An 11,400-nucleotide genomic window follows, 5' to 3' on the forward strand; every position below is an offset into this window, starting at 1 on the left:
TCAAAACCTATTACAGTAAATACAAATCTATAAATATACCAGATTTCCAGAAGTGTGCTCTGATCGAATTATCATGATGATTAACAAGATGACAAGAAAATAAACATGGTGCTTTTTGTGTGTATTTTTTTTTAAATATTTTTTTGTTACATTTTCATACCAATTTCTGTCATTTTATAAAGATGGAATGTTTAACTAAAGTTAACTAAAGTCACAAAAAAAAAATAAAAAAATGATTTCATAAAGTCCATTGCTATTTATTAATCTTTGCGTTGTTATTTTCCTATCATAAATTGTCACTTTCGAGAGGATACTGTTAATAAAAAACTGTAAAAGAGATTATAAAAGAGTAATAGGAAAGAAAGTGATATAGAAAGGACACAACATGTGAACATTTTGATACACTATTTTGAAATATCTGTAAAATATGAAGAAACTGAAATCTGTTCATCTGAAATATTTATGAACAAATTAACACTCCAAAATATTTCATGCAGTATATTACAAAATATATGATGGGGGCATGGAAATTAACTGCATTGTGGAAATGACTCTGACGTAACACACAATAAATGGGAGATGGCCCAGATTTCCAGAAGTGTGCTCTGATCGAATTATCATGATGATTAACAAGATGACAAGAAAATAAACATGGTGCTTTTTGTGTGTATTTTTTTTTTAATATTTTTTTGTTACATTTTCATACCAATTTCTGTCATTTTATAAAGATGGAATGTTTAACTAAAGTTAACTAAAGTCACAAAAAAAAATAAAAAAATGATTTCATAAAGTCCATTGCTATTTATTAATCTTTGCGTTGTTATTTTCCTATCATAAATTGTCACTTTCGAGAGGATACTGTTAATAAAAAACTGTAAAAGAGATTATAAAAGAGTAATAGGAAAGAAAGTGATATAGAAAGGACACAACATGTGAACATTTTGATACACTATTTTGAAATATCTGTAAAATATGAAGAAACTGAAATCTGTTCATCTGAAATATTTATGAACAAATTAACACTCCAAAATATTTCATGCAGTATATTACAAAATATATGATGGGGGCATGGAAATTAACTGCATTGTGGAAATGACTCTGACGTAACACACAATAAATGGGAGATGGCGATAACAGCAGGATATGCTGCCTCTGTGAAATTAAATTCTGTCCCGAAATATTTAAGTAAAAAAAGTATTTACAAAGGAAGCTAAAAAAAACAAACAAGAAAAACACGTTTTTAAAACTACAAAACAAACCTAACAACATTCCAGACAACATCAACAAAAATCCATTCATACATTAACCACCACTTAATATAGTGGATGAGCAGATTCATTTCTGTAGCTGTGATTTCCATTGTTACTCAAGTGTGTGTTTATCTCACGCTCCCTGTGGGATTCTCACAGAGAGGAGTGTTGCAACAGAATACCATCCCTCTGCTGAATCGGCAGAATAATAATGCAAAAGGTGCGACAGTATGAGCTGCTTAGCATAAGACTTCTGCTTTGATTAAACTGTGACAGACTACACACACACACACACACACAAAAAAAAATCCAATATAAACAGAATCAACAAATTAAAAATGTTCTGTTCAGACCAAACATATAAAAGAAAAATTCTAAAGAAAAGTGTTTTAAAATTCTTATAAGGCTACTTTTCTTTCCAAGCACCTCCAGTTCCTCAAAGCTCACACATTCGAGTTTGTGTGAATATCTGAGGTATTTTTGAGACTATTAGCTACATATTCTTCTAAAGCACCTAAGCCCAAGTTGACTAATGGAAGACTCATCAAGTCGCCTCTCTGTTTGCTTTGGATGGGAGGATCTGATATGCAGCAGGAGGAGAAAGAGCAGTTGCTTGTAAAAACTGCCAGAGTTAATGATGGCTACTTACAGCAGAGTGTCCATTTGTGATTAGACGCTATTCATCACACAGACAAGGGGAACACATTTGGTGTGATGTTGATAAATCAAATCAGCTCCTAATGATAATGCTCGAGGGGCCTTCCTCTTCATTTATAGGTGTGCTTATCATCGAGTTAATCTCACAGAAACCTCTCTCCATTCCATAAATGACGTTACTTTTAATCATACATGTTGAATACAAGCATCCCGCTCAAGTCAGCGATTAGGACGTCCACATAAATGTTGAAATGCCAAGTTTGTTTAAAGCTGAGCATGTTCAAATTAGCTCTCTGTTCTTATACTCTCCTGTAAAATATTTTGTAAAAGTCATTCGTTTTAAGGGACTGATCATTATCTTAGTTGTAAATAATACAAATATTATCGGATAACATTTTTTGTTTAATTGAATGTGCTTAATGTAAATTCAATTCCCTTCTAATTGTGAAATAGATTTTCATACTGTTTACTACAGTATAACAAATGATTTTACGAGGTTGCAAATGACTATGATTTACAAGAAAATACTATTTCCGTTTTCCTACTTCTAAATTTTACCTTTAAATTAATGTGTTACTTGATCTTTCTTGTAATGAATTTTGAAATTTGCTAGCAATTTCTGAGTAAAAAATGTTTTTGACACCAACTTTTTTTAGTGGAGTGCGTCTCTTTTTATAATTGTATTTTATAATATATTTTATATTTTATAATTATATTTTTATATTATATTATATTATATGTTATAGTATATATATATATATATATATATAATAAGTGTTGAAATTGTATTGTAATACCAAATTCAATCTATAATAGCTAATGCATAAAAAGTGTTTAATAAAACTTTTTGCAACAAACCTAAAAATCATATTGTCAGTACTTCTGTCATTACTACACTGTAAAAAATGACCGTGAATTTAACGGTAAAAGACTGTAAAAATGCTACAGTAAAAACCTGTTAAATGGTTAACGGTAAATTCCCCTACTATATACGGTGAAAAACTGTATTGGACATTACATGTATTGGACCGGTAGTATACCGTTTTTGGAAGTGAAAAGGACCATATAATATACAGTGAATAACCGTAAATTGACATTCCCAGAATTCCCTGCGTTACATTTCAAATTTGATGTTTTTTTGTTGAAATAACTATGTTTCTTCTTAGTTTTTTCTTATCAGTTTCGTATATTAGGGTTGTGTGTTACACTTAATGTTGTTAAATGAATGTTTATTGCATTATTTCAGTTTCATGTGTGTTACCATGATGGTGTTTGGTGTTTGTGTGAATGACACTGTGCACCTTCTATATATGTTATTATTTAAAAGCTGCTTGTGATGGGCTTTGGTTCATCATGTGACTTTCTTATCACCACCTGCATTTGGTGGTTATCAGTGTATTTCAAAGGTACAAAACAGATTTCAGAACTTCAATAGGTTGGTATTTTAACATTATATCAGTTAATGAAATTACGGTATTTAACTGTAAATTTAAGTTAAAACCGTAAAACCTAAAACGTTGCTACCGTATTTTTTACGGTAAAATTCCGGTAACCACAGCTGCCGTTTTTTTTACCGTAAATTTTACAGTGTATGATGTCAATCATTTAAAAAAGTCATGGATAATTGAAAGTGATAGAAACACATTTTTGCCCGGACAGTGGGGGGGGGGAAAAATCTAAATTAATTTATTTATCTTTTTAAGAATTCAGGGTTAATTATAGCGTATAAAAAAGTTAAATCTTACCCATGCTTATCCTTTTTTTTTTTCTTCTAAAAAATAAATAATAATAATAATAATAATAAATAAATCAAGGGAAAATATTATTACCATCACACATTATTACCCTCACATGCAAAAAAAAAAGATCTACTTGAAGGCTGATCAAGAACTTATTTCAGTTCATATTAGATGAAACGTAGTTCGACATTTGAAGAAGTCATCCACAAATCAAAGAAAACATGAACAGCATTTTCATCAGCAGCGCGCTAGATGGCGATGTTGTACCACGTGCGCTCAACATCATGCGCGCCCGGGCTTCCCAGAATGCATTGCGGCTGCTAGTGCGGTTAGCCTACGCTTACCTGTGAACATACGGCATTATACACACGGCGTCAGGGTTTCCTCAGTTTTATAGTTTGTCTTAAGCGATATGCCTCCGAAAAAGCCACCTCAAGCTGCAGGCAATAAGAAAACCCAAGAGAAGAAGAAAGAGAAGATCATTGAGGTGAGATTTGCGGCGTTTTAGCACTCATGCAGCACGCTGAACTCTGGGCCTTGCGCTCTGATTCACTCACCGGCGCATTTCTGAAGCTTCTAATGACACTAAAAGCCTCAAATGAATGGAATAACATGGATAAGCAGTTATATATTGGATTAATTGGGTTAGACTGAACTGTCAGTCTGATATTGTCAACGTAGTGGTGAATAAAGAGGAAATGACGATGTGAAATGAGCCAAAGTCTACTGCTAGTTTGCCACATTCAGGCTGTGTCTGAAAACATAGCGAGCTGTCCATGTAGACAGCATTTGTAGCCATAAAACGTTTAATCTGAAAGTGCCAACATGACTAACAGAGTCAGGATGCTCGTTAGGTTTTGAGCCACATCCTTAGTGATCTGGCAGTTCTGTTTATGTACCTAATTTGTTATTACCCAGTCTCGTTTGTGGCATGTAGGAATATTTATTATCGTTTTGTAGAAGAATTGGCTTGAAACAATATGGCTGTTAATTTTGGTCTTATTTTGTAAGCATCACATGCTGTTCTGATTATGTAATCTATTTGTTTTAGTATGGGCTGTTTTTAAAATAATGGTGTAATTGTTACTGTGACTTTTAATTGTTGCTGGCAGGATAAAACCTTTGGACTGAAAAACAAAAAGGGAGCTAAACAACAGAAGTTTATCAAAGCTGTGACGCAGCAGGTCAAGTATGGACAGCAGAATCCACGACAGGTAATGATTGTGACGCTGATTTTAGTGTTTTTATCTTAAGTTTGAATTCCCAAGCCAGTGTCCCAAAGGTCTGCAATGTGTTTTGTTTTAATTGTAGCTTGCTGCTGCTGAAGCTGAAAAGAACAAAAAGAAAGATGACAAGAAGAAGGAGTTGTCTGAGTTGAATGAGCTCTTTAAGCCAGTGGTGGGAGCTCAGAAAGTCAGCAAAGGTAACTGGTCCATCGAATAAGGGACAGAACTTTTTTTTAAACTGTTCTCTGAATCATGCACCTAATTCAAATCATCAGGGGTGTATTTCCCAAAACATTGTTAACTAGCTGGTCGTAGTCAACCAAGTTTAACGATTCAGTGTTTTTTTTTTCTTCTTCAAAACCAAAGTTTGCAAACAGCATCACAGACGAACTACAGCTTTCGACCTGTGGCTTCTTGTTACATGCTTAAATAGACCAGTACAATCTATACGTTTCCAGTTTGTCATGAAAATAAAAGCGCAGTTTTTGAAGAGTGCACATGTGCAAATATGATTCGGTACCCAGGGGAACCCTGGAGTATGATGTAAGAGGGAATCAGTGATTAAATCAAGCACCTGTAAATAAAGCAAAATAACAGAGAACAAAAATAGCGAGGTAGTCCTTAGATGTCATGTTTATTTACAGCAGGAATGTGACAACAATTTTAAACCCAAACTGATTAATTAGCTGAAGTTATTACTCCATCACCTCCAGATCTATATTGTTTAACCGCCACTAGTTAAGAGACGAGTTATGGGATTGTTGTGCGGGAAGCACACCCCAGCGCAACTGTATATTTTATGGCCAACCATATACTTTACTTTGGTCTTTGCTTGGTTTATGTAGCTCTGTGATGAATAGAATTGTCCTGCTTTGGAATGATTACTGCCCATCTGTACTTTTTGCTCTTCTGTTCTATTCTTTGTTTTGTCATCTGTGATGATCATCTTCATGATTTTTCTGTTTTTCATTTCAGGTGTGGATCCCAAGTCTGTGCTGTGTGCTTTCTTTAAGCAAGGCCAGTGTACCAAAGGTGATAAGTGTAAATTCTCTCATGACCTCACTTTGGAGAGGAAATGTGAGAAAAGAAGCGTGTATGTGGATGGCAGAGATGATGAGCTGGAGAAAGGCAAGTCCAATAGTATTTTTATGACTCTACATATTTAGCACGCTATTATGTACATTAATACGTTTGAAAACACATTCCTTATCATGTACTGACAAGGTTGCCATTTGATTTTGGAATTGACATCAGTGGAACTACTGCTTCTGATTTAATAGATGGAATTAATCTCAAAAATAATATTGGTTGCTTTTATGTAGTTATTTTAATTGTTTTGATTTTTGTAATTGCAGACACTATGGAAAATTGGGATGAAAAGAAACTTGAGGAGGTGGTGAACAAGAAACATGGAGAGGCTGAAAAGAAGAAAGCAAAGACCCAAATTGTAGGTTCTGGCAGGAAGTTTGCACTTACAATTTTACACTTAAATCATCTAGATATTAGCATTGATGTGATTTGACCAGTGAATCAAAGAAATGAATAAATAATCTTTATTTTAAGGTGTGCAAGTATTTCCTTGATGCTATTGAAAACAACAAATACGGCTGGTTTTGGGTTTGTCCTGGCGGAGCCGACAACTGTATGTACCGCCACGCTCTTCCTGTGGGCTTTGTTCTGAAGAAAGACAAGAAGAAAGAAGAGACGAATGAGGAGGAGATCTCGCTGGAGGATTTGATAGAGACTGAGGTGAGAAGGAAGAGAATAGTGTTTCAGAACGTGATTGTGAAGTAGCAGTGTCATTGAATCTGATAGTTATCTTTCACAATTGTTGTTATGATCATCTGTTCTTTATTGTAGCGATCTACTCTGGGAGCAAATGTCACCCGAATTACTCTGGAAACATTCTTGGCCTGGAAGAAAATGAAAAGGCAAGAGAAATTGGCTAAAGCAGAGCAGGACATGGAGAGAAAGAAAGCCGACTTCAAAGCTGGCAGAGCATTTGGGGTGAGTGAAAATCATGACACTGATATTCCTGTTTGCCTGTTCGATTAAAATACTGACCTCAAAATAAAAATAAAAAGATGTTGAGGTCTTGGAAAAAGGACTTATTCTGATAAAGTATTGGGCATTAAGGGTTCTTTCACTCTAGCACTTTAGGTGCGCACCCGGGTTCGATTGACGTCAGAGTTCGGTACGTTTGGATGATGTGAAAGTGGTCTTCCGAACTCGGGTGCGCACCTGCGAACCTTACCCGAGTCTGCTTAAAAAGGGTGATCTGTATGGTTCGCTGCTGATGTGAACGCAATCATACCAAAGCACGGAAGTGAACCGCTATTAATGACGTATTATTTGATAAAAATGTGTGTTTTTCACTCACTTTCTTGACGAGCGTGACTGACTCGCTGCAAGCAGAGAGCTGTATATCTAATTTCTGTTCACCTTCAGAGTACTTTAGAGCATTTGCAGTACATTCGTAAGGCTGTCGTAAGTGCCGTTATGTACTGAAGCTTTGGAAACAAAACCAACGGTTCAAAAACATGAATATAAAATTGAAAAGAGCCTTGCTACGCATTTTGCCGTCTTCTCCTGCACCATCGTTACTAAGCAACGGGGGTAAACAGCTGCTGGCTTGATGACATAAATGAACCGCGGTTCGGACCCAAATAATATAATGTGAACACAGTCCAGCAGGGGGTGGGGGAAGCAATCGAACTCTGGTTCGGACCAAGCAATCGAACCAAGTGTGAAAGCACCCTAAAAGTCCTGGTTCTTCAAGACTCCTCATCTCTTGTTTTCATGTCCTGCAGGTCAGTGGAAGGGAAGTGTTTGAGTTCAGACCTGAGCTTGTCGATGATGACGATGAAGAGGCCGATGATACAAAATACGCTGATGATGATGATGATTATGATGATGATGATGATGCTGAGGTTTATAACGAGGTGTGAAAAAAATACATTTTATATTATTTAACAGAATGCAACATTACCTAATACAAGCTATATACCACATGCGTAATTATTAGGCACGTTGATATTCTGATGAAATGTTTTTTTCCAAGCACATTTGACCAATTCCAAACCACATCAATCTTAATGACTACTATTGATTTTGTATTTAATAATTTATAAGTGATATATTTGTCCATGAAGGCTGGAAGTGAAAAACTCCTTATTCAGGTATGCAGAATTAAGTGTTTTCTTTTACTGATAAAATGAGCCAAAAAAAAAAAAAGAGGTTTAACTCAGACTGATGTCAAAAATTATTAAATCCCCACGAGAAATATTCAAAACTAATCCAATACAGAAATTGCAAAGTTAAGGCATGACTCCAAAGTGCCAAAGTTAAGGCACTGGGTCAGCGGGGTCAGAAAAAACAGGTAGAGAAGAAAAAATGCATGTTAACTGCAAAAGTATTAAGAATTAATGTGAAGAATTAGGTGTGAAACCATCAAGAACAATTTAGTCTCCAGCGCCACCTTTTTCCAGAACTGCAACCTTCCTGGAGTCTCCAGAAGTGCAAGCTGTCAGGTTCTCCGAGACTTTGCTTGGGTAAAAAATCTTAAAAAATGACCCTCACTTAATAAGAATAGCATGCTGAAGTATTGTGAAAAACATTAAGACAATTTTTTTCATAGATTTTATGGACAGAAGTTGTGAGTGACACTTGAAGGACCAGCACCACATCCTCTTGTACCACTGTTTGAAGAATTTATCTAAGTTTTAGGAGCTCATTTTTAGTCAATCCTGCAAGACAGGCATTTCAGGATAGGAGATGAGCTCCTAAAACTTACTGCCAGATTCTGGAAGATAAATTCTTCAAACAGTGGTACAAGAGGATGTGGTGCTGGTCCTTCAAGTGTCACTCACAACTTCTGTCCATAAAGCCTATAAAAAATTTGTCTTAATGTTTTTCACAATACTTCAGCATGTTGTTCTTATTAAGTGAGGGTCATTTATTTAGGATTTTTTACCCAAGCAAAGTCTCTGAGAACCTGACATCTTGTACTTCTGGAGACTCCAGGAAGGTTGCAGTTCTGGAAAAAGGTGGCGCTGGAGACTAAATGGTTCTTGATGGTTTCACACCTAATTCTTCACATTAATTCCTAATTCTTCTGCAGTTAACGTGTCTTTTCTTCTCCACCTGTTTTTGCTGACCCAGTGAGCATTTTGCTGTCCAATGGTCATGTCTTAACTTTGCAATTTCTGTATTGCATTAGTTTTGAATATTTCTCAATAATTTAATAATTTTTAACTTTTAGTCGGAGTTAAATCTCTCTTTTTTTTGGCTCATTTTATCAGTAAAAGAAAACATGCCTAATAATTCTGCACACCTGAATATAAGGAGTTCTTCACTTCCAGCCTTCATAGACAATTATATATCACATATAAATGATTAAATACAAAATCAATAGTAGTTATTAAGATAGATGTGGTTTGGAATTGGTAAAATGTGCTTGGACAAAAATATAATCAGAATATCAACGTGCCTAATAATTATGCACGCGGTGTATAAACATTTGTAGATAAAAAAATAAGACTTCAATCTATCACCTGATGTTTAATATTTGTGTCTGTTACATGTAATACTTTGTGATTCACTTATTCACTTATTTCAAGTCTCAAGTCATTTAGCATTAACGTGATTGTCTCTCCAGGTGGAGGAAATAGATGAGGTTCAGGACATTGACATTGCTAGATTTATCCCTAAAGAGGTGGATAATGCGGGTATAACGGTGGCGTCCGCAGACAGGTTTACTGCCAGAGCTCCTCCAACAAATGAAACCGATGGTGAGATGTTTCTGAATATCTTCTTTTTGTGTTTTTTGTATGCTAATTTGTGAGGTTACTGTCAGTACAATCTTGTTTGAATAGGCAGGCAGAGAAGTGTAAAATGACAATATAAGAAAAAGAGAGAAATGGAATATATATTTAATGTATTTCACTATTTTCTACCCAGCTGTATTCAGGTGGTGAACCACATCAAAAATAAAACACATTCAATATTAGTATTTACTATTCAACTATAACAATTCAGTTTTTTTTATTTATTTATTTTTTTTTTATCACCCAATTAACTTGCTGACCACAATTTCAGAACCACTTTACAGTGGTCTATATTTTATGCTGCTTTAATCTTCACTACCTTAGACTAGTCAACCTTTTTGTCTTAAATTAACGTAATAACTCGCAATCAGGTCACAGTTGTCTCTAAATGTCATTCTGACGTCACGGACCTCTGTTTTGTCTCCACAGATAATAAATTGAGCGAGGCGTCAGGCGGAGCTGTGGAGAACGGAGAGCACAGTGAGGACCAGACGCTGGAGGATGGAGAAACCAATGAGGAGGAGTCAGAGGCGGTGCCTGTAGACGAGAACCTCTTCACCGGGGAGGATCTAGACGAACTAGAGGAGGAGCTCAACACACTGGACCTGGACGAGTGAAGACTGGGACTGTTGCATCATTCATGAACTACACATGGCTTGATGTGAATGACAATATTTTCACAAATAACTACCACCGGAATTGCCATGTCAGAAGCCGCTCTGCCTGCAATAAGCACCCTCATCACTCGATGTCCCGGGACGCTACTGGAGACTCTGGAGTAGATGTGGCTCTTGTTCTCTCTCTGATTTAATTATTATTATAATTTTTTTAATTGCAGTCTACCCCAAAAGCACAGTCAGATGAGGGTTTGGTTCTTCAGCAGGTACATACTCCAAATATTTATGAGGCTGTCGATTATTTGATATTTCTGCGTTCTCTTTTGAAAGATTTGCTTAAATCTTTGTAAGGCCATGTCATTGAAATGATCCAGCATAAATCCTCTTCAAGACGTTCAAGCACTATTGGAATCTGGTTTCCTCTTCTCTGCTGTTGAAATGTTGCTTTAATGAAAACAAAGGTTCAGTCGATCGGTCTCATTTCGGTTTTTAACTTGTAACCAACTGCATGCCTGTATCAGGATCAGAATGTAACGGTGAATAAGTGTGATGCTGACATTCAAGTGTTCAATAATCAGTTGATCAGATTGAGGTGTTGAATATGAAGTCTCTCGGATGCAGATGTGGCATCTGGCCTTACAGAAGGAGATGTGGATGACGACATCATTACCAATCTGATTTGGTTTTTGAAGTGGTTTCAAGAAGTGTGAGCGAAAGAGGTGAGCTTGTGAGATGAACTAGTAACGTGTCTGTCCTTTTGTATTCAATTGTTTTAAATTGCCCTCTCACCAACACACAAGAAATTGTAAATAAAAGGATATCAGATACTGGCTTTGAGTTGAAATGTCTAATTGTAACTTTTGATTGAGAATAGGTTTATTTAAGCTTAACTAAACATCTGAAGTATGTTCGGAAAAACTTAAGCGTGCAGTCTGGTCTAGATATGGACTGCTTTGTCCTAAAATTAGTTATTACATTATGTGAAATATGGGTCTGTAACAAACCCAGTCCATTAATTGTTACCTGAATACAGATATACATGTTATGCAGTCGTGCCGTTCTTAACACATGGTGGCGCTGTATCA

The 11,400-nt window shown here is 35.8% G+C and overlaps 1 protein-coding gene across 2 annotated transcripts; it reads left to right on the plus strand.

Annotated features, from left to right (window-relative positions):
• Positions 1 to 3,887: 3,887 nt before the first annotated feature.
• LOC107562108 (zinc finger CCCH domain-containing protein 15) lies at positions 3,888 to 11,142 on the plus strand. 2 transcript variants are annotated; one of them, XM_016246674.1, is made up of 10 exons: positions 3,888 to 4,133; positions 4,759 to 4,862; positions 4,963 to 5,069; positions 5,848 to 6,000; positions 6,228 to 6,319; positions 6,436 to 6,621; positions 6,733 to 6,879; positions 7,683 to 7,814; positions 9,530 to 9,662; positions 10,128 to 11,142. In XM_016246674.1, the coding sequence occupies exons 1-10, from the start codon at positions 4,059 to 4,061 to the stop codon at positions 10,313 to 10,315; spliced, it is 1,317 nt and encodes a 438-aa protein (XP_016102160.1). In that variant the 5' UTR covers positions 3,888 to 4,058; the 3' UTR covers positions 10,316 to 11,142. The 2 variants fall into 2 exon arrangements, with proteins under 2 accessions (XP_016102160.1, XP_016102159.1); XM_016246673.1 differs by having other exon boundaries at positions 4,759 to 4,860; positions 4,958 to 5,069.
• The last annotated feature ends 258 nt before the right edge of the window (positions 11,143 to 11,400 follow it).

The sequence above is a fragment of the Sinocyclocheilus grahami genome, unplaced genomic scaffold, assembly GCF_001515645.1.
Source record: "Sinocyclocheilus grahami isolate Dianchi unplaced genomic scaffold, SAMN03320097.WGS_v1.1 scaffold807.1, whole genome shotgun sequence".
Classification (NCBI taxonomy): domain Eukaryota; kingdom Metazoa; phylum Chordata; class Actinopteri; order Cypriniformes; family Cyprinidae; genus Sinocyclocheilus; species Sinocyclocheilus grahami.

Coding starts and splice junctions, on each gene's coding strand:
- LOC107562108 (XM_016246673.1), top strand. CDS start 4,059: ATGCCTCCGAAAAAGCCACCTCAAGCTGCAGGCAATAAGAAAACCCAA. Junction 6,880..7,682: donor AAGCTGGCAGAGCATTTGGG/GTGAGTGAAAAT, acceptor CATGTCCTGCAG/GTCAGTGGAAGGGAAGTGTT. Junction 7,815..9,529: donor ATGCTGAGGTTTATAACGAG/GTGTGAAAAAAA, acceptor TTGTCTCTCCAG/GTGGAGGAAATAGATGAGGT.